The sequence below is a fragment of the Pseudochaenichthys georgianus genome, unplaced genomic scaffold (genome assembly GCF_902827115.2).
Source record: "Pseudochaenichthys georgianus unplaced genomic scaffold, fPseGeo1.2 scaffold_686_arrow_ctg1, whole genome shotgun sequence".
Taxonomy (NCBI): domain Eukaryota; kingdom Metazoa; phylum Chordata; class Actinopteri; order Perciformes; family Channichthyidae; genus Pseudochaenichthys; species Pseudochaenichthys georgianus.
In genome coordinates this window covers 72903-97503 of record NW_027263240.1, presented here as the reverse complement: position 1 = coordinate 97503, position 24601 = coordinate 72903, and the positions used below count along the sequence as shown (strand labels likewise).

The following is a 24601-nucleotide window of genomic DNA, read 5'->3' as shown; positions in this document are numbered from 1 at the left end:
AGGAGGGAGTAATAAAACATTGCATGCTTTTAGCCTTGACAGAGGCCATTAGCTTCAAGTCGCTTAATGTGAAAGTCTGGTGGCAAAGTAGCTGTCAGCAACGTGTCAACAATGTGATGGATTAGTGCTACAGGTAGAGACGTCTCTCTGCAAAATGCAGCTTTAAATGGCACTTGTTTTCAGGGAGGAAGTTGAACTGTGTCTACTTGAATATTACATTTACATCACATTGTAACCATTTAGTGACTAATACACAGTGTGTAGCCGTGAGGATCGAACACACTGGGATCTCTGGATCATACTGACTCCTTCACAGACACAGTTACAACATATTCCAAGCATCTATGGAAGTATCACAACAACATTTTTTTTTTAACTCTAACTGGTGCAAAAGTGGATATTGACTGCGATTGCTATTGAGTGTGAGAAGTAAAAATAGTAAAAATAAACAAAAAAAACCCAATCAGCTTGGAAATATTGGACTTTATGGGTAAATCAATTGAGGTCTGCAAACATCCTGATGCATAAACTCCACATAATGAAATGATGCATTTCAAATTGTGTTTGTTATTTCTTTTAAATTACATTCTACATCCCAGTGGCGGCTACTCACTTTGTTTATTATCTGAGTATCAGATGCTTCGGCACAGCTGATTGGACTCTGATTGAGTTTTTAAGGAAGATGGGTCCAGTTATTTATTCTGATATAACAGCACTTGCTCGGACGGGGAAGAGTTACAGTTAAACAAGACACTGTGTTTGTTTTCTGTTTGGTTGGTCTGCATGAATCAGCGGGAACACTTCTTTCAATATAATTCAATTATCAGATTGTTTTATTATAAAACAAAGAATAAACTGAATAGACACTTTTCACATCTCTGTTTATTTTTATTTTCGACAGGCAAGAGATTAAAATAAAGGATATGACAGTATCATGAGATGACACACAGAGAAAATACATATAAAAAGTAAATAATGATAATGAATAACAATGATAATATCTATTTTTTTAAAAGGGGAAAAGATAAGGACCCGTTAAACAATTTCAAATCACTAGGTTAATTGTCACACCTAAGAACAAAAAACAAACATACGACATGCACAGCATATTCTGTATTCCATATAATGCCACTCTTTTTAGAGGTCATTTTCTACCATGTCATCTCGTGTTTTGCCAATTTGTGATTGTTTGTGTCAATGTTTTTTGGCAAACATTTGAATTCAGATTACTCCCGGTGAGCTTTTAAATGTAGTATTACCAAACAGAAAATGTCATTTATTATCTGTGGACCACTTCCATCCAAACCCCCAGACAAAGTGTTAAAAAGTGGGAATTTATCAAATCAAACCGACTCAATCAACACTTAACTTACCACCTCTGTTCCTCTATCACAGCTCCTCCCACCCCCATCGCTCCACCTGAGCTCCTCGCTGTCGGGGCCACTTACCTTTGGATCAAACCCAACGCCAACAGCATCATCGGCGACGGGCCCATCATCCTGAAGGAGGTGGAGTACCGAACCACCTCAGGAAACTGGGCGGAGACCCACGTGGTAGACTCCCCTACCTACAAACTGTGGCATCTGGACCCCGACGTGGAGTACGAGATCAAAGTCCTGCTGTCCAGACCTGGGGAGGGAGGAACGGGCCCCCCGGGGCCGCCGCTGGTCACAAGGACCAAATGTGCAGGTAGGTCACTCCTCTTCTGATATTTTCCCCTTCAAGCTTCACTTCTCTTCTTTTTTGTCATAATTATGTTGTTGAGGATAGCTGTATTATGGGCCAGAATGATGGCCCATTTTTTACACTCATATAATGAACTGAATACCCTCTTAACTCCTCAAATACAATGTTGTCAGTGGGTGGTTGTAGTAAACGGACACTAAGCTCAACGTTTAGAATGGTTCAAGTATGGTTGAGCTTTGGTCTGAGTGATTTGATTTAGAGAAATTTGTCTTGATGCGGAGTTTCTTTATCTTTGATACATTTTCTCCTTGTGAAGTCTTGTGTATGCCAATGTCTACTCAGGGCTTCCCACACAGTGGCCACCAGGAGGACCGGGGGGTTTCCCGATGGCCTGGCCTGTTAAATTAATGTATTGTGAACGCAACGCTGCGCAAATGTGGGTCTGCCTCACACAGGGTGACTGGCTGTCCACATGATGTGGCCTGCCGACATGGCCACTGTCATACAGATCATACATCAAAGCCCTTGATTGGTCTCTGTGTGTCATTCAAGCTCGGGATAACTACAGCTCAGGTGAGGTTAAGGACTCTCTGAGTGTTTAGATAGTTAACTTAGTCTAAGTTCTCAGTGGGTCTCAAACGGTTTGGTCACCATTTATGTAAACACATATTTCCATTTGAAGGGGGAGTGATTAGTAAAATATGCATGAATAAAAAATAAAAAGTTAACTAGGTGAAAAAAGGTAAGATACACTTTTACAACTTGTTGAGAGCTAAAACTAGTCTTTGCTGCTGCCTCAAAGAGGAGCAGGGAGGAGAGGAGGGAGAGGGAGGAGAGAGGAGAGGTGGAGAGGAGGGAGACAGGAGAGGCTGATTCAGGAGCACAGACACACTCACAACTGTAAATGAACCAAAAACAAACAAGTTTAAATGTTTTTTCATATTGGATATGTTATTGGTTATGGCCATGTTCTTATGATTTTATGATTATTGTAATGTATACAGTTCTGTTTCATATAGGTGTTTCCATATATCTAGTCTCTTTATTTTCCCCCTCAAAATGCACCAGATTCATGCATTTAACTCCAAAATTAAACACTATCTCACCGGGGGAGCATGCCCCCGGACCCCCTTAGAAGATCTGAGGTCCACCCCCACTTAAAATCACATGGATAGGTTCCTAAATACATTTACCATTTGTTTTAAATAGTAACCCATGTCCATATGTCTATTTGTGGGTAGTAGATTTAAACTATAGGGCTATCACTATGGGGCCTGCCCGTACCTGTTCGCTCTGCCATCGCGTGAAGGGTCTGCTAACAAGCGACCAACCGAAAGGTTAATGTTGTTGCACTTCACAAAGGCACGCCACGTCGCTTCGCCACACAACAGAAAATGACACCAGTAATGACAAACAGATGACAATGCTGCGTGGGGTCTGGGTGCCGTGTTGGCGGGACGTTGCTGCGAGGAGCGGACAGTGTGAGCTGGGTTCATTTCCTGCTTGCTGTGTGGGGTTTGCGAGACAGCGAGACATCGCGAATGGACACGGGATGGGGGCGGGGGGGCTGAGGGGGCTGCAGGGGGCTGCAGTACCTCCATCTGCGAGGCTCCACTAGCACCCGCCCCCCCAAACGCGGAGCACCTACAGTGTAAGCGTGCCGCAGAGAGAGTGTGTGTGTGTGAGGAACTCCACGGATTGGTCCATTTGGGTATGGGCACGTCACTGTACCCAGGAAGAAAAAGAGAAATCTCCAACGAGGCGTTCTGGGGCAGCATAGACAGGTATTTTCTGTGTTAGAGTTTTACTCTCTGTGTACTTTGAGGGTTTGTGACTCTGCAGACCGTTTACATGCAGAAAAAGCTACATAACACACAAGGGGACGAGTAATAACCGGTAAAGCATGACATGGGACCTTTAAAGTCTTCAATTTTAAAACCAATTCTAAAATGTGTTAATTTTGATGTGTGACTTTTATTTATAGGTAATCATTATCTTGCTAACCCTAACCGACAGAGAAGCTAAAAGGCAGGTGAGCCGTAGAACACGAGAACAAAAATGATCAAACTATTATTTCTTCGGGAAAACAATAGAACAAAACAAATATGATGATGATGATTGGGATGTTAAGAAGCCACTCTGGAGTCGAAGGATATGTAGAGAGCAGGGTTTAAAGAGGAGGCGGAAAAGATGGGGGAGGTTAGGAGGGGGCAATCATGGCCGATGGGGGTGTAAGGAGACGACGAGTGGTTCATCTGATAATCAGATCTCTGATAAAGGTGTGTGTGTGGAAAGTGTGCGTGTGGAAGGTGACAGATATAGTGGTAACTGTGTGTGTTTGGACTTGTTAACACAGCAGGAGGCCACCATCAACCCTCTGTAGCCGTATTACCACTTCACTCTGTATCCCTTTATTCTTTTGGATTTTCTTGTTTCTTTTACGAATTCCCCCTTTATGTATATTTCTCCTTTTCTCCACTCCTTCTGCTTTGCTCCTACTGTAGCTCACTTCCACTTTGTCTTATCCCCCTCTTTACTATCATGTACGACGGTGTACGACCATTCATCTTTTGTTTTCTCATTCTATTTTTTCCTGTTATATTCCACCTTTGGAAACGAATGATCCTCTTTGTTACATTCAGCTTTTCTCTCCCCCTTCCACCAACAGTTCTCTCTTGTCTTTATTCCCGTCTTCTGCATTTTATTTTACCTTTTTCTTTCTGTCACCTTTTATTCATTCAAAGAAACAAAAAGCTTTTGTCAGCAATGTCTTTGCAAAGAAAGGTAGTGATGCAGGGATTATGACAAAGGGAGGAAGACATTTGATGTAATACACAATCAAATGAAGAGCAAAACTATTTTGATTAACAATAGATATTTGTGAAGGATGTATGAAGAAGGAATACAAAAAGAAATCTGGGAAAAAAGAAAAATATGCAGGAGGAAGATGAGAAATGGTTAATGTGAAGTGAAGTGGGACGGAGATGGTGGTCACTGTGTGTGTGTGTGTGTGTGTGTGTGTGTGTGTGTGTGTGTGTGTGTGTGTGTGTGTGTGTGTGTGTGTGTGCGCGCACGTGCGTGCGTGCGTGCGTGCAGTCGTGGCTCCATAAAGGTTTTATATGTGTGGCGTAAAGTGTAGTAGCAAGGAACATGTGTTTCTGGGCTATTGGCACTGTGGTGAGCTGTCACAACCACTCACACCCAGTGCTGTGTGTGTGTGTGTGTGTGTGTGTGTGTGTGTGTGTGTGTGTGTGTGTGTGTGTGTGTGTGTGTGTGTGTGTGTGTGTGTGTGTGTGTGTGTGTGTGTGTGTGTGTGTGTGTGTGTGTGTGTGTGTGTGTGTGTGTGTGTGTGTGTGTGTGTGTGTGTGTGTGTGTGTGTGTGTGTGTGTGTGTGTGTGTGTGTGTGTGTGTGTGTGTGTGTGTGTGTGTGTGTGTGTGAGAGAGAGTGAGAGTGAGAGTGATGGGATTGGAGCAGGCAGGTATGACAGATGTTCAAATGCCTGCTGGCTACTGGTGTTAGGGTGTTGTGTGTGTGTGTGTGTGTGTGTGTGTGTGTGTGTGTGTGTGTGTGTGTGTGTGTGTGTGTGTGTGTGTGTGTGTGTGTGTGTGTGTGTGTGTGTGTGTGTGTGTGTGTGTGTGTGTGTGTGTGTTTGTTTGTCCCGACACCTTCACCTCTCTGTTCATGTTAGCCTCTACAGCCGAGCTCACGCCTATCAATCAAATAGTTGTTACTTGTAGCATTTGAAATTAATTTTGAAGTCAGATTCAGTGTGATATCTCAGTGTTATTATTGTTAATAATTGCTCAGACTATTTCATTATTTATTTCAGGCCAATCTATCACTAGTACAATCATTTATTTGAATTAAAGGACCATCATGATTTTTCAATTATTATTTGTACATTCAAATACATGCTGACACACAATATTTTATATATATATATATATATATATATATATATCAGCGACGTGCAGTCAGGGGAGGCAGGGGAGGCAGAGCCTCACCTGTCATACTCCAATGTAACGGAAAAACAACTAAAGAAAAACTAAATAGTAATAATAATAAAATGTCTCCACTGATCTGTGATTCCAATCGTTTTTTATAGTCAAAATCAGCAAATTTGCCGAGCTCCGCTACAACTACGGGTAGCGATGAGAAGTGAGGTGGGGGCGAGCTCTGCCTCTCGTAAGCCCACAGCTGGCTGGAGCGCGGGCACTAATTTAACGCTGGCACTTATTTTGTGAGCGCGCTCAAGCCAGTTACTGTGGGGTTAGGTGAGGCACAGGTGAGCTCTGCCTCACCTCAGAATGCGTCACCCCACAGAAACTGGCTGGAAAGCGGGCACTAAGCGCATGCCTGCACCATCTCACTGTAGGTCACCAATGTAATGTTTGTAGATCCCTTTATTACATGTATCCTCGCCATCCATAGTCTCTAAATAACTTATTTCACGTATATGATATGTAGGCCCGCTGGTCTCATCATACAACGGCAATGAAAAAAGCACCAGGGGAGGCAGCCATAACCTCTGCCGCACTGAAGGGGGCGCAAGTGAGCCCACAGGTTCTTGTTGCTACTGTTATTCTACGTAGAGACGGTAGACGCAAACAACAAACTAGACTTTTTAAACTAGAGGAAGATAAGGAGGACTTTTACAAAAAAATAATAGAGATTGTTGTCCAGAAGGAAAGCATGGACTTCATCTTCAAGTCAAGGTAAGACCCCAATTGTAATGAAAATGGGATCTTACTAAGAAAGAACAATCCAATATTTAGATTGTGTTTATCCTTTAGTTGAACAGTCTGTTTAAAATGAATCGAAGCATCAGACTAAAAAAGCTTTTGAAAATAACCGAATATTTCGATTAAGGTCAAAATATAATATTTGTAAATCTGACTCTCTTGTATGGCCAGTGAAATTATTACAATGAGCCAAATGATAGTTTAACGTTAGACAAGTTAAAGTATTTCAGGAATGTTGTCACTTCTCAATTATGTGAAAATCACACACAATGTGCTTCTTGTCTCACGTCCTGCACCAGCACCCATCTCCATTGTTTTTCTGTTGTTGTAGCTGTCGTTAGGTGCTGCCAGGCGTCCGTCGATCAAAATAGGATTCAGGCCATTTCCCCCAGAACCGGCTCAGCGGTGGCTCCGGGGGAATCCGGCAACGATTTTAGCCGTGTGCCTCGTCTAGCGTGGCCCATTTTGAAGACACGCTGAGTAGATCGAGGAGGCGAGCTCAAATGAACCCTCCATTTACCTTGATGTGCAGCGAGGACACAGCCTTGATAATGATGGATTTCATAAAGTTCAAAAAGCTCTTTATTTTTCTCATACTGCCTGTGTTGCAGAATCTCTTTTCACCCTCTGTCTGAAACCAGAACCCAGAGATTGGTCAACCTCTTAGAGATGTCCCGCCCCTTAGCCTATCACGTACAATGTGTTGGACCACTAGCCAATATAAATGTGAGTGTAACACAGTGATGTCATTATGTTATGGAAGTAAACAAAGGAGTCCAATGGAGGCGTTTCAGGCAGGGGGGGAGTGACTGAGAGACAAACTCCCTCTGGGGGGAACACAGGGATTTTATCATTTGGTTACCAATCACATGCACAACAACATATAACACACTACAGTACAAGGAAACCCCCAAAAGCATAATAGGGCCCCTTTAATCTTTCTCTAAAACCCTGTCTCTGCTGTCCTACGTTGGAAATACTACCTTAACTTAAACTCAATTTCCCGTAAACATTAAATGTGAATGCTGGCTCTTATCCTCGTCTCTATATATACAAGCTTTTATCTTCAGCATTACCTGCTCAAAGTGCAACTGCACTGTTCCTATAATCTCATCTCCCCACTTATTCTCCTTCCACCGTCCCTCTCTTCCTCCTACATTCATATTTCTACGTGACGGATGATAATGTAAGTGTTGGCTAATATGTTACCCTATAAAGATGGACTTTTAATGTACCCGCTGTACATGAATCTTATTTGAGTATCTTTCCTGGGCCTTTTCCTCCCCTAACATTTTGTTTCCTCACGTCGACTTTATACACGGCGGATGCTAATGTTAATGTTGGCTAATATGCAGCACTCTATAAAGACTTTATTCACCTCAGGGTTATATACTACATCCCTGCCCCTTCTTCCCTCTCCACGTCTCGTCCGTTTCTTATAAAGTAGATCTTTATGTGAACGATGGTAATGTGAGTGTTGGCTAATGTGTTGCTCCATAAAGATATATTTTTAATTTACCTGCTGGGTATATCCTGATTTGGCTGACACTGCTGCTTCGCCATTCTGCCGAGCCAAGCAGTTTAGATGTACAGTTAAGAGAGTGCATCCATTCTACCAAAATCAATCAGTTCAGATCCCTAACCCTACAACAATATTAAATAACAGTCTGGACTTGTTTAAATAAACACATTTTGTCCAAAAGCAAACAACCTGTCACATTGGTGTGTTGCTTTTCCAGCTACCTGTTGACTAGGTAACTGTAGCCTTTAGTCGCAGCAGATGTCACCAGACCATACTCAGAAACTGATACTCAGAAACTGCCAAATCGCAGCCCATCTGATCCTCCAGCTACTGTCCTATCATTTTCTCTGCTTTCTGTGCCATCCATGACCTGCATTACTCCTCCTTTATTGCCTAGGGCAGTCTGAAGTGTCTTGGTCCGTGTTTTCTGAGAACATCTTAGATTGTTCCCCTTTTCTTATCATGCTACTTATGTAATACTTCAATGATTGGTTACTTCTTGTCATGTGGCTGTTTTCAGCCCTTTTCCACTTTCCCATTCCTCTCTTTTAAGGCCACTTTACATGTTGTTCAAACTCTTTCCTTCACATGAAGCCTGACAACCACCCACAGAGTGCCTTACATTTCCTCATGAATCCCTCTTTTGAATGAGCTCTGACATCGTGTCACTCTACCAGCTTTAGTCACATTGCCGGTGTTGTAATGGCTGTGATGCAATGCTGCAATCCTTTTTCTCTGAGTTTTCCCTTTTTATTAGCTGAAGCACGTGCCATGTTGTAGCACCCTCATTGATTGAAACACATGGCATGGTTATTGTTGGGCGGTTTCTATGCTGCATTCAGCTTAACACACAACTTTGAAAACAATTGTTCTCAAGTTAAATCCAGAATGAGACTTGTACAGTGTATATCTTCTTTTGTGCTTAATGGCCCAGTTCAATACAAACGTTTTAATGCACTCTGAATAAATCAATTGAATCTGGATTTGAATATCGAGACATGCTGAATGTCCTAATTCATTTAAATACCAATGTCAGTGTTTGTAATGACAATATGACACACCGTTCCACTGAAACCAAATAAAACATTTCAGGGTCACTGATAGTCCCACAGAGCATACAGAGCGACACGGCAGCACAAATAAATCCACACTTTGTTAAGCTCTTGACCTTCTGAATTACCTTTGGAATTAAACCCCTTATATCCCTGATGACTTTGCTATCATGTATTTGATTCAACCTGCTCATGGTATTGCAGAATAAAGAAACACAAGTGAAAAATATGAACAGTCACAACAGATTTCGATGTTCTATTACCAAAAAAGAACATATTAATAATATAATATATCATATACAATTGACGAACATTTTCAAATTTGAGTTTTTCTGTGAATGTGTATTATGCATTCAGAGGCAACACTTTCATGTAAGCCCCCACTCCACCCACACACATTTAACACACTATGGAATGGGCCCTATTATGCTCATGTTCAGGTTCAGAAATGTTGTGCTTCTAACATTTTTATTTTTCTCATACTGCCTCCTCTGTCTGATACCAGAGCCCAGTCTGCTCTGATTGGTCAGCTGGCCTGCTCTGTTGTGATTGGTCAACACCTTAGAGATGTCAGGTGCAATGTGTTGCAGCGCAAGCCAATAGAAGCATCAGGATGTCATTAGGTTACATAAGTAAAGAGTCCAATGTAGCGATTTCACCAAGGGGGGAATGTGTGTGGCCTTTGCAGACCATGTACTGTACATGCACACTAAACAATATAACACACTACAGGAAAGGGAAAAGGCATCAAATGGCCCTGTAGGGTTTGTGGTACCCCTATGGAAGGCCCATGTCTTATACATTACCACTAATCTGCTTGCAACACTATTTTTAACAGATACATAGATATTGAATCATATTATATTATGCAGCCAACCATCTGTTTAACATACGGAACATAACACAGACAAAGCAATGTGACTCCAAGAGAGCAGTGAGCACATGATCTTGAGTTGAGTCCTTGAGTTGAGGCTCAAACAGACACAGCTTTCAGAAGAAATACAATAGTGTAAGGATAAAGCAGATTCTTATGATTCCAACATTGTGAATCAGGCCGGTCGATATGTTTTCCCTGAGGAGAGTGTGCAGTGCTTTGTATGCTCACAATCCTTTGAGGATGTGTTTGTGTGTGTGTTCTGCTCGAGTGTGTGAAGGCTCTGCCACGTTTGAATATGTAGTTGTGTGCCTCGATTGAGACCCGCATCAGATCCATGAGAGCAATGAGTTGCTGGACAGGCTGCGAATACAAGATCATCTCTAAATCACCATCAACACACAGCATAGCACAGCAGCGTGATGAAACACCCTCTCCTGTCCTTTAATATCTCCTGTTGAGATGCCCTCAAGCATGGCAGTCCAACCTCCACATAATGGCCTCTATCGTATGTGTCTGTATCCCTGCCGGCTGTTTTCTAGCATGATCCCACCTACAATTGAGCTGCCAACGATTGCACTTATATAGACTCACAAGTATATTTGATTAATTTTGCAAGTAGTAACTCAGTTTTATTAAAAAAAACATCTAAAGAAAACTTTACTTCATGCCCTATTGTGCTATTTTTGGTTTCCCCCTTTGTTTATGTGTGTTATATAGGTGTGCATGTACATGAGGTGCTGCAGAACAGGCAGTATGAGAACAATCAAGACTTCCTTAAACATTAAAGACTGTACATGTCACTGTAGAGGCAAACAGTACAAATATGAACCTGAGAATGGGCGTAATATGTCCGGTTTCATACTCTTAAAGAAAAGAGAAATACACTCGTTCTAACACAATGTTTCTTTCTTTCTAAGGATACGTATAGTCGAAGAGAGGAAAGCTACACATAAATGGAAACCCGTTATGGCAATGCCCCATTAGATTGACTGCCTTATGTAAAGTTATTGCTAACAATGGAAAACAAAAATACAGAGAAAGCTGCCTAGATACCCAAACAACACTTTAAATCGTCCTAGTAACATGCCTCTATTCTGAGCTTGTGTTATGCGTTTGTCATGGAGGAGCAGAAGGGAGTAGAGCGGTGTGAAGTCTCTCTGTCTGAGTGCTGAAGTGAGAACTGCTTAATAACCAGCGTCAGACTTTCAAAACACGAAGCAGGTTAGAAAGATGTAGCACAAAGACACACATGCACTTGAATGAAGGCAGTTGCATGACCATTTGGACACACAAAAACAAAGGTTTTCACAGCTCAAACATTTAGTGTTGTTGTGAAATCTTATTTATGAGAAAACCATGAAATATGTGAACGTGTGTACTTTAAAAGACATAAAACGTGCACAAAAGTATTAACAACATTTTCGCTCTCGCAGCAGTGTGGCGGTAGTAATCAACACTTGAAAGAGCTGTGAGCAGGCAGGATGTGTTGCACCAGGGATGAGGGTGTGTGTGAGCGTGTTGGAAAGAATGTGTGTGTGTGTGTATGTCATGGTAGCAAGAAATCTTTTAGAGTTTGAAGATGCCAGTTCAAGTCCCAGAAAGGCCTCCGAAACACTGCTGAGAAGCCCCTTCAGACCCCCACTTCCTGTGCGCTAAATAATAATACCACCAGGATGGTTATATCGTCTTCATGGGCGAAACACAGAGCACACGCAGAATCGGAAAAAAAACTAACAACAACTTGGCCTTCTACTAACCAATATTAGCTGCACCTTTTCAACATTAATAATAATAATAATACATGGGACTTTTATAGCGCTTTGCAACATTGTTATTGTTAGTAAGAATAAACATATGTGCAAATTGAACAAGTGTTGACTTAAATACAGTAAGAATAGCAATGACAAAAAGAAAAGCTCGCTAGCTGCTAGGATTATATATATATCAGTGTTTCCCCTAGGTTTACTGCTTTGGGGGGGTGTGCTGCCTGAGCGGGGGGGGTATTGGGATTTTTTTTTTTTTAAAGAGCACATGTTCAATGTGAAAAGTAGATATAGATTAGTTGCAATTTGGTTCCAAATTAAAAAAAAAGAAATTATAAAAATAAAATAATATATATATATATTTTTTGAAACACCTTGAATTTCAGGGGAGGCGCGGGGCTCCGTTGGCGGGGCTCCGTTGGCGGGGCTCCGTTGGCGGGGCGCAGCGCCCCTCCAAGACAATTATAGGGGAAACACTGTATATGCAGTGTGAAAGCGATTGTCAGGGTTGCAGGAAGTTGAACCCAGCTGCAGTTAAAAATGAGATAGCATATCTCTGCCAGTCTTAATAAAAAGTGAGCTTCAATTCACAAAAAAGGTGGTGAAAAGAAAAACAGAGAAGGGGACGACGAGCCGACAGAGAACACTAGGGAAGACAAGACTAAATACACACACAACACTAATAACAAGACAAGACACAGCTGGGGAGGGGGGGGTGAAACACAGGGGCAGCAGGTGAACATAATAACGATCAGGCATTGGAGGCAAAACACAGGAAGGAAGACAGGACAAGACACAAGGGGTGCGTTTCACTTCTCTTATTTTTAATTTCCTCGCTCCTCGGGCTCGGTATCACTGGAAGTTGATTTGTCTGCGCCATCTTGAGTAGCGTCCCAGTGGCCTTATTTCTGCCGGAGGATCGAGGAGCGATAACGGAGGAGCGATAATCGAGGAACTACCAGACCATCCTCCGGGGAAATCCTCAGACACTCGCCCCGCCCCCTTACTGTGTATCGCACACTGATTGGACGATGCAGCGCATGCACTGATCTGGCTGCTGTCAGACGATCAGCTGTGCGGCGTCATCACAAACGGACGTCGCTTCACGTGACGCTCCGGAGGAAAGGACGTCCCATTGCTCTTAAAACTAATTTCCCTGCTTCTCGTGGTTTCCTTGCGTCTCTCCATACGTCCCTGGTGGGAGGGACTAGTCGCAGGGAAACTACGCAAGTGAGGGACGCAAGGATTCCATTTAACCAAAGTGAAACGCAGCCAAGGACAACAATTAATTTTAAAATAAAACAGGAAACTATAAACACAAAACTAAAATCATGACAGCGATACGTTTGATCTAATAGTGGAAAACTGGAGTTCTTCTACCGACTGCTGCATAATAGCTTCTGTAGCACACAGGGAAGTGACAGCATTTGAGAAAGCTAGAGAGGACCATGACACACACATACACAGACAACAGAAACAAAGCATGTGCGTCCAATGAAGCAGAGTAGAGGAGGCCAGGCGAGCATACAATAAATAGAGGCCCTTTATTCAAAGGAAATGTATCCTATTGTGCCCACAAATAAGATGCCCACACACACACACACACACACACACACACACACACACACACACACACACACACACACACACACACACACACACACACACACACACACACACACACACACACACACACAGTGGAGCAGAGCAGAAACACACATCATGCTAAATTATAATTAATGTTATGCGTTAGAGGTGTGTGTGGTTAGCAGCCTGCCGCTCTTTACACACACACACACGCCCCTTATCTCCAAACTTAACTACAAAGCCACACAAACAAAAACACACACCAAATGAAAGGGTTTCCACAAAGACACACACACACACACACACACACACACACACACACACACACACACACACACACACACCAACACGTTCTCACTCCCATCCCGTCACATATTGACGGACGGTCAGGGCCCCTCCCCGTCGCTATATTACGTACAGGGTACCCCTTTCCCGTCATTTTCTACGGGCAGGGCGTCCCATAGACCTTCATTGCGGACACAGCGGACCCCTTGCCCGTCAGGCTTCTACGGGCAGGGCGTCCCATAGACCTTCATAATGCCTATTTTAAGGTTCATTTGGCCATTAAAATGCGTTTTGATCTCATTTTATGCGAGTAATGAGTTTTTATTTCTGATTATTTGTGCAGTACATGTACATGATGTTTAGTTTGCTAGTTATGACGAAGATTACTTCATGAATGTGTACACATTCATGGTTGCTAAGGTGGTTGCTATGGACGCTGCAACAGCTCCCAGACCACGTGATCAACAACAATGGCTGTCCTTCGTGTTATTCTCGGTGAAAATGCCTATTTTAAGGTTCATTTGGCCATTAAAATGCGTTTTGATGTCATTGTATGCGAGTAATGAGTTTTTATTTCTGATTATTTGTGCAGTACATGTACATGATGTTTAGTTTGCTAGTTATGACGAAGATTACCTTACGTCTGTGAGGAAAATACACGGGGCTCAGAGCCTCGTATTTTTAAAATCTTTTTTTCCTTCTAATTTATTATTCTTTTCAAAATAACACACTGTTATTTACTCACCAATAACACACAATTATCCTTGCTTTTATTTATTGGTTTAATTCCATAATCTCGGTCTTTTTTGGCGTTCGTCAGGAACTGAATTTAACAATAAAAATAACCGGAAACTGACGTGGGCATTTCGAGCGATTACCCAAGATTCTCAGCTACGCTGATTGGATGTTTTACCCGCAATGCATGCTGGGGTTTGGTGTTTATATTAGATGAAATCCGGAAAACATTTGAAAATACTAAAATAATACTTAATTCTAGGGGTGTTGAAAATAATCGTTTCTACGATGCATTGCGATGCGGACGTGGACGATTCGGTCTCGATGCAGTGACGGAAGATAATCGGTTATAGAGTAGTAACGTTGCTTCCTGATTTTCCGGCCACGGCTTTACTATAACGTTTTTTCTGTCACTTTAATATCAAATCGGTCGGTGACGCAGAGATCAGGGAACATACGTGACAGCGGCACAGCAACACCGAACACGGAGCAGTCTGCGTTATCCACCAACACAAGAACACCAGTCCAGAACCCACAGCAGAAGGACCCGCTCTGAATCACTCCGTGTTGCTGCGGCTCAGAGACACAGACAGGGATTTATGTTTTTCAAAAATAATCGCGTTACAATCATGTCAGGTTTTTGGTGGATTTAATTAAGTCTTGGATTGCAGAGTATGAATGTCCTCTAGCAATTTTCAGATGATATATACGTGTGTAAAGTTTGTGAAGGCAGGAGGAAAAAAGCTTCCGTGATCACCGTCTCCTCTCCGTTCCTCCAAGCCCCGCCCCCTCCCTGAAAATAATGAGTGACATGCTTATAGTGACCCGATAGAAACTTTATTATTCACTTAATCACTGAGATATAATGAAGCTAATTTTATCTTTCATTCATTGGATTTATGTAACAGTAACACAGAGAATGTAAGTGTGCACCCACATGCAGTATTTTAGTTTGTATATGCTGTTGTAAATACTCCTGTTGTCTGCTGTGTTCAGACTCACGTCCTGTGTGTGATGCCTCATTCAGGACATTCAGTGTCCTTTCTTAACAGAAGGCCGTGGCTAGAAGCTGCAGCTAGACTGCAGAAGCATTAGCTTTTTGTTTTTGAGGATGGAACAACTTCACACACGGAGGCTAGACCTATACAATTCATTTATTTTGGTTTATAAATTAATGTCAAGACATTTATGTTATTGATTTCTGAAGCACTTTCTAAATAATAAAAAGAGAGTTCATATGTATTGACTGCATGTATGCATTGATGAAAAATAAGCCATGTGCAGTAATATAGAAAATTGAGGATGCAACGCATTGGTATGAATCGAGATGCACCGGGATATCGAACCGAATCGAATCGTTGACAGGATAATCGTAATCGAATCGAATCGTGAGACCAGTGAAGATGCACAGCCCTACTTAATTCCGAGTGTTCTTGCTTTTCTCTTTGAAAGTCATCACATAACGGCATTGTAATACACGGTTCGGCTGCATTACATATTACAGATATGCCGTAGTTCTTTATTTAGAGCGCCCTGATGAGAAGACCTTTGGAAAAACTGAAGAAATGCCGCCGAAACTGAATACTTGACGTGGATCATAAATATATCAACAATTAAAAAACTTCTCAATTTCTCTACACACAATACGTCTCCTTGCAGTATCAACACTAATTCGGCTGACTTTTACATTTGATATAATTCATAGATAGGTTATATTTACACCATAACGGTGCACAGCTGATATAATAGGACTTGTAGTTTTTAAAGATATTACTGATTTGAATTGGATTGCATTTTGAATGTAAGAATGTAAATACTGAGTCTGAAATAGTATAGCAATATGCTGTAAAATTATGTGAAAGCATGAATAAAACTACACATCTTCAGATGTTGTACATACAAGTGTCTGTGTGTACCTTGTGTGCCTAGTGGTTAAAGCACGTTATTGAATTATTGTTTTTACGTGTTATATTTGATTAAAAAAATATTAAGAGTACATATACTTTCATAGGGGGAAAGTAGAAGGTCTGTGATAGAAATATAGAATATAAAAAATCAAGAAGATACTATAAGTGATCTCTTCAATAAAACAGTTTAGTGCAGGATGTACACAGATATTAATAGGAGGAGGTGCAAAACAGAAAAACGAATTAACCTTTATTTAAACATTAAATAACAGATTACGTTCTTCTTTTAAATAAGAAAAAAACGTTGGGGGTATCTATCTACAGATAAATACAAAGTACTTAACGTCTAATATATTGCTTTCCTGCAATGTTAACTATGTTGAAGCACTTATTTTAACTGATATTATACATATGGATTATACTCTTATGTATGTAGATAGAATAAGAAATGTGCAGAATATGACAGTTTAATGGTGGAGGTACACACATATTGATAGATGTCTTGTAATGCACTGTTGAGGGACCTGTGACCCAAGTTTTTCATTCATTTCATAACTACACCGTAAGTTGTGTAAATGATATGTCAATAAACCTTTGAAAATCTTGAAATCTTGAAAGGGATGTGCAAAATAGCCATAATATATAGTCTTTAATTAACTATTAGTAGAGAATAACGAGTAATTAATATACTTTATTACTCGTTTCCATTAATGTCAATTGCAGATACATGTTTAGTCTTCTCAAGCACCAACTATCAAATATCTCTCCTGATTGTTGGCACTTGACAATCACTTTACCTGAATTTTACTCAGGTGTAACTAAAGTCTGATTTAAGGGTTGTTTATATTTCACATCATTAATCAGAATCTGCAAAGTAACTCAAATAAGTGTAGTGGAGTAAAAATACCAGGTTACCCTCTGAATTGTAGTGGAGTAGAATTACAAAGTATCAATGAGCGGTCATGTGGGTATATTAATGCTATATATTGATGCTGCGCATTATGGACAGCGATTTTCACCCATTTATTAATTATATGTTTTACATTTGATAACACCAATGTGTTTAATACTGGCAACTTCTAATTGTGGGAAAAACGAAAACGTTCAGTAGAGACGTCCCATAGAACATTTTGCGAAACACAATAGTGTAGTGTGTAGTTCTGGGGGGGCGTTCGATTCCAGTTTTGGATAGTCTGGCGTGGTTTCGTTCCATTTCAAACAGCTGTTTGACGCTGTAACCTTGGCGCACTGCCACTCCAACATCCAATCCCAGACCTTGAAGAGTAATCACGGGGACTGTAGTCCTAAACGATAGCTGGGGATTCTGGGTAGTGTAGTGTAGTGCCATCCTAAACTCAAACATTTTGACAATCGCAATGATGCTCGAAATGTCCCTTATAGGCCTACGTCTGTTTCCGGTTATTTTTATTTTGAAATTCAGTTCCTGACGAACACCAAAAAAGACCGAGATTATGGAATTAAACCAATAAATAAAAGCAAGGATAATTGTGTGTTATTGGTGAGTAAATAACAGTGTGTTATTTTGAAAAGAATAATAAATTAGAAGGAAAAAAAGATTTTAAAAATACGAGGCTCTGAGCCCCGTGTATTTTCCTCACAGACGTAAGGTAATCTTCGTCATAACTAGCAAACTAAACATCATGTACATGTACTGCACAAATAATCAGAAATAAAAAACTCATTACTCGCATACAATGAGATCAAAACGCATTTTAATGGCCAAATGAACCTTAAAATAGGCATTATGAAGGTCTATGGGACGCCCTGCCCGTAGAAGCCTGACGGGCAAGGGGTCCGCTGTGTCCGCAATGAAGGTCTATGGGACGCCCTGCCCGTAGAAAATGACGGGAAAGGGGTACCCTGTACGTAATATAGCGACGGGGAGGGGCCCTGACCGTCCATCAATATGTGACGGGATGAGAGTGAGAACGTGTTGCACGCACACACACACACACACACACACACACACACACACACACACACACACACACACACACACACACACACACACACACACACACACACACACACACACACACACACACACACACACACACACACACAACATCCAGCCCCGTCCCTTTTGACTAACTACTGCAGTTGTTAACTTGGTAAAAGGGGGTCTTGCTGTGTGTGTGGGATCCGAACGGCAGATAGGATGAAACCCATTAAACGGAACAAGTCCAGCTTTAATTGGTGCTCTTTGGTAATTGGCCTGTTGGGGCTGATTTGCATTGTTACCAGGGCAACAAGCTTGTTTCCTCTATATCCAAGCTCAGCGGGAGGGAATGAGGGAGGCAGGGAAGACTAGCGGGAGGGAGAGGTGATAGAGGTCAAAGAGTCGATCAGGAGAGGATAGCAGGAGGAAGGGAGAAATAAAAAAGAGATGAGGAAGGAAGTAAGGATGTTAAGAAATAGAAAAGGGCTAGATTAAATGGCAGAGGAAAGCCTGAGATTAATTATCCGAAGAAAGGGAAAGAAAGCAGAATGATGCTTGAGATGGAGAAAGGGAGAACATAGATACAGAGAATATTTGTATGTCGTACCTCTTATGTGACATGTTCACACTATTTAACGTTCAACAAGTGATTTATTTTTGCCATACTGCCTGTGCTGCAGCACTCTTTTAACTGCCCATCAACAGCAGTGAACGATCTTAACAGTCTAATTAGTATCAGGATCATTGGTTCTGTGATTGTCTTTCAGTTTGAGGGAATACAAAATGAAATGATATGCTTTGAAGCGAGAGGAGCAGAGATGTTTTGTTAGCGGAGAGGGTCCACTCAAAACTTCCTTCGACAGAGGCCAGCCCTTGCTGTGTGATCAAAGGGGGAGCCAGCCTTTGACACTTTACATAATCTGTGATCAGTCATGCTGGACTAAAAGAAGAATTCAGGTCCTCATAAAAAGGAGTGTGTGTGTGTGTCAGTGTGTATTTGTGTGTGTGTGTGCGCAAAATAGATACCTTTTTGAACATTACAGCATACAAAAATGTCACAGTAGAGCAGTGGTTCTCAAACTTTTTCTGTCAGGCCCCCCCTTTGGAGAAATAAAAGTCGAGCCCCCCCCAACACAAGTCAGGCTCAGTAGCGGCGACAGAGATTTATTTTGGGGGTGCTGTGGGGTAGCTTGACGTTTCAAAGAGGGTGCTCAAATATTTAGGGTTTCCCATTAATGTACCGGTCGCTACAGTGGAATGTTCTACTGCAACAATCCCCACGCATATACACAGTGTACCCGCAACTGTTACAATGAAGGCTCGATAATCAGCTCACGGCATATAGGTGTAAGCAGGGGTCAAGTGCTATTTTTATAGGTGGTGTGTGGACCTCACATAGGGGGTCCGGGGGCATGCTCCCCCAGGAAGATTTATTTTTAAATATTGAAGTTAAAAGCATCAATCTGGTGCACTTTTAGAGCAAAATGAAGAGATCTATGGATACATCTCTCAATATCCATTTGAAACAGAACTGTAATCAGATGTACTTTATGGATATTTTACAAATCACCCTTTTAAACTTTATTCTTGTTTTACTGTCATATAGTATTTCATACCTGTTTTTCATTTACTCTCTTATTTTTTTATAACTATAATGATCATATAAATGTGTGCCTCGGAAATAATTGTTTACATTAATGATGACCAAAACGTTTGAGACCCACTCAGATAACACTGAGAGAGTCCTTTAGTTCCCTGAGTCTCTCAGTCTGACAGGAGAGGACTCTCCTCCACTTTGTTGTTGAAAAAACTCCTTATATGATATCCGTTAGCGTAGCTCGCTAGCACCAGAAGCTAACAACAACGATCTCCGGTACCGGTGCGCGCTCTCTCTCTCTCTCTCGCTCGCGCACACAAAATGGCTCGTTCCACACACACACACACACACACACACACACACACACACGCACACACACACGCACACACACACACACACACACACACACACACACACACACACACACACAGAGAGCCGAGCTTTAATGAAACACAGAGACCCAGACGTAATAGTACTGTACTGCATCATATTATTTTCGAATCAATAATATTTCGAAATATGTTTTTTTATAACCATTTTTCCTCCTGGTCTCTCGCGCGCCCCCCACTTTGAGAACCACTGCAGTAGAGGCACAAAAGACACATATGAAACCTAAACATTAGCATAGCTCCTTTAAGGTATACGCTGCACAGACCACACCGTGTTATGGGTTTAGAGTTTCAACATTAGCAAATGGAGCATTATAATACTTATTAGAGCGCAGCATCATCACACACGCTGTCAGCCAAGTCTCATAATCACCAGTTCCGTTCAAACAAATCAACCATCACATTTAATGAGGCAGTATAATCCGAAGCACTCACTGTCATTCAAAATGCTGACTTGCTACGCACTGCTGTTTTCCATCATTCTTCCTCCACCATTTGAAAACTACTTTAAAATATTCATTCTTCTCTTTCTCTGCAATTCTGACAACAAAGAGTACTACTAAAGACATGGATTTCTCCCCATCCCTCACCATCAAGCCCCCCTCCTCTGCTCCACTGCCCCCCGTCTCGTGCCCACCCCCGCGCTGCTAAGGCAAGGCAAGTTTATTTATATAGCACCTTTCAGCACCAGGCAATTCAAGGTGCTTTACAAAAATGAAAGACATTCAGATAAAGGCATTTAAAAACAGTAAAAGATAATAAAAGAAACATTAAAAGAAAAACAAAAAATGAAAGACATTAAGAAAAAATACATGGATAAAAGTTACAGTGCAGTCTAAGATATGAATAGTTCAATTAAAAGCAGCGACAAAAAGGAAAGTCTTCAGCCTGGATTTAAAAGTAGTCAGAGTTGCAGCGGACCTGCAGGTTTCTGGGAGTTTGTTCCAGATGTTTGGAGCATAATAACTGAACGCTGCTTCTCCATGTTTAGTTCTGACTCTGGGGACAGACAGCTGACCAGTCCCTGAAGACCTGAGAGATCTGGATGGTTCATAATTTAGCAGGAGGTCAGAAATGTATTTTGGGCCTAAACCATTCAGTGCTTTATAAACCAGCAGCAGTATTTTGAAATCTATTCTTTGACACACAGGAAGCCAGTGTAAAGACTTCAGAACTGGAGTGATGTGATCCACTTTCTTAGTGTTAGTGAGGACTCGAGCAGCGGCGTTCTGAATTAGCTGCAGCTTTCTAATAGATTTTTTAGTAAGACCTGCAAATACACCATTACAGTAGTCGAGTCTACTGAAGATAAAGGCATGGACAAGTTTTTCCAAATCCTGCTGTGACATTAGTCTTTTAATCCTAGATAGATTCTTTAGGTGATAGTAGGCTGATTTAGTAACTGTTTTAATGTGACTGTTGAAACTCAGGTCAGAGTCCATGACTACACCTAGATTTCTGGCTTTATCTGTTGTTTTGAACATTGCAGACAGAAGCTCAGCGCTCACTTTTATACGTTCTGACTTTGCTCCAAAACCTAACCTGGCCAACCTGGCCAACCTGGCCAACCTCATACCCCTCCAACCCCCCACTTGACCAATTTTGCCCTCCTCAATATCCGGTCACTTAACAATAAAGCCCACATCCTCCACGAAATAATTCTGGACAAATCCATCGACTTCTTTCTGCTCACTGAAACCTGGCAACAACCCAATGACTTCTTCTCCCTCAACCAAACATCCCCCCCTGGTTTTAATTACATCACTAAACCCCGCCCCTCACGCCGTGGTGGTGGGCTGGCTGTCATCTACAACCACAACATCCGGACTACAGAACTCACCCTCCCCTCAGTACCATCCTTCAAATTCCTCGCCTTCAAAGCCCCTCCCTCACTGACAGTTATCCTCATTTACCGCCCCCCCCAAACCACACCCCTCCTTCCTCTCTGATCTCCCTGAACTCCTCACCATTGCTTCATCCCTCTCCCCACGTCTGTTACTCCTCGGCGACCTCAACATCCACATGGACTCCCCCACCTGCAAACTCGCTTCTGAATTATCCTCCCTTCTGGACAATTTCTCAATTACCCAATATGTCACCTTCCCCACCCATGATAAAGGACACATCCTTGACCTTGTCTGCTCCACCAACCTCCCAGTACTCGACCTCCACCCCTGCCCCTTTCCCCTCTCTGACCACAAACTCATACAGTTCACCATCGCCTCCCCCGTCCGCCACCCCCCCCCCCATCCAGGAACATCACCTTCCGTAATGTATGCTCTGTTGATCCCCAGCACCTCTCCGACCTGCTTTCCTCTACTCTCCCCCTGGACTCGAACCTCAGCTCACCCGATGAACAACTCAACCACCTTAATTCCACCCTACTCGCCTCCCTCAACAGCCTGGCCCCCCTCAAAAGGAACAATTTCACTTTTAAAACCTCCTCACCCTGGTGCACCCCTGCACTCCGTAAGCTGAAGCAAACCGGCCGCCAGCTTGAACGCCTAACCAAGAAATCATCCCTCACAGTTCACCATGAATCCTACAAACTCCATCTCACTACCTACAGAGACGCCCTCACTACCGCAAAAACTGCTTACCTCTCCACCATCTTTACCGACCCCTCCCATAACCCCAGGACCCTCTTCTCCACCGTCAACAAGCTCCTCAAACCCCGTGCTGACACCCTTCCTTCCTCCACTTCCACTTTATGCAGTTCATTCCTCCAGTTTTTCTCTGACAAAATCACTGCCATTAATCTCTCCCTATCTGCTGCATCTGACACACATACATCTCCCCCAACATCCACCGCCACAGTTTCTCCCCCCATCTCCCTGGACCTCCCGAGCCCTCCTCCCCACGGCCGCCTCTCCCAGTTCACTCTGGTTATCCCCCCTGAAATACTCAAACTGATCAGCTCCTCCAAACCCACAAACTGCTCCCTTGACCCTCTACCCACCCCTCTACTGAAGTCCTGTCTCCCCGTCCTCTGTCCCTACCTTGTCAACCTTTTCAACTCCTCCCTGTCCCAAGGAACCGTTCCCTCTGTCTTCAAAACTGCTGCTGTCACTCCCATCCTCAAGAAACCCGGTCTGGATCCCTCCTCCCTCAGTAATTACCATCCCATCTCCAACCCCCTCTTTCTCTCAAAAACAATAGAACGCTTTATCTCCAAACAACTCCACCGCCATCTCCAAACCAACCAGATTTTTGAACCCCTTCAGTCTGCTTTTCGTCCCCACCACAGCACAGAAACGGCCCTCATCAAAGTCCTCAATGACCTCCTCACCTCTGCTGACACCGGTTCCCTCAACATCCTCATCCTCCTCGACCTGAGTGCAGCCTTCGTTACCGTGAGCCACTCCATCCTGCTTACCCGACTCCAGGACATCGGTATCGAAGGTACTGCATAGGGGTCGACCGATTATCGGCCAGGCCGATTATCGGGGCCGATATTCCTCATTTGACCGATTATCGGTATCGGCCTTTTTTTATTATAAAATTGCCGATAACACTTTGGCTCTGATGCGGCCGTTTCTCTGGCTGCAGTCACCACTCTCTATACACAAGCAATGTCCCGCCCACAGCGCTATCTGATAGGCTATTACTGAAGTGTCAATCAACACTGAAGATTTTCCGGGCGGGAGCCAGCCAGAGAGGCGGGACCTTCTCAGATTACAGGCAGGTGCGAAGAACACAGACACAGACAGAGACAAGCAGCAGCGCTGAGCGGCAGAGCCATACATGTGTTTCGAAGGTAAATCAGTTGAAAGCCGAAGTTCAATAAACATCCCTATCCCCTATGCTGAAGTTGCAAAAACAGCACGATCTATTGATCCAATTCTATCCGCTACCCAGTTACACAGGGACGCGGGAAGTCAGTGAGAGTTGGGGTGCGTGCAGCGTCTCGCAGCGGAGTAACTGTGGTGCGGAGGGGGGGCTGCGAGTGGAGCCTCGCAGTTTTTCAGGTTGATATGTGCAGCTCATTAGCTAATGTATTTAGCAAATGTTTAGCAAAATATTAGAAGTGAGGCTACTAGTCTAACGTTAGGTCTACTGTAATAGCCTCACTTTTAATAGTTTGCAAAACATTAGCTAGCACTAGTGTTTTGCAGTTGCTAGCAGCTTATTGGGATTGTATGCTAGATAGACAGGCATTGGTTTGATATAATAAATTAAGCATTATTGTTAGTTAAGCATGTCAGCCTGCTGCCCCACTTCCTGTCTCTCTCTAACTCATAGCAGATGGCTGCACTAAAGAAAAGGGCTCCGAGAGGAAACCAGTTGTAAGATGTTTAAAAGTTCATTAAACATAATATATGCTTAAATGCATTTCAAAGAAGTTGTGTTGAGTTGTGTTGGAGTTTGTGTTATTCTACATTTTGACACTATAGATTTTTTGATTTGACTGCAAATGTATATCGGTTCCAAATATCGGTTATCGGTCTCCTTGATTACTCATAATCGGTATCGGTATCGGCCTTGAAAAAGCCATATC

The 24601-nt window shown here is 42.5% G+C and overlaps 1 protein-coding gene across 1 annotated transcript in view; it reads left to right on the top strand.

The window, feature by feature from the left end:
• Positions 1-1395: 1395 nt before the first annotated feature.
• Positions 1396-24601, top strand: part of LOC117443845 (receptor-type tyrosine-protein phosphatase T-like) — a gene marked incomplete at both ends in the record, with an annotated part of 95357 nt that continues 72151 nt past the window's right edge. The window contains one exon of the mRNA XM_034079667.1: positions 1396-1689. Within this exon, the coding sequence (XP_033935558.1) occupies positions 1396-1689 (294 nt within the window). The remainder of the gene's footprint in view (positions 1690-24601) is intronic.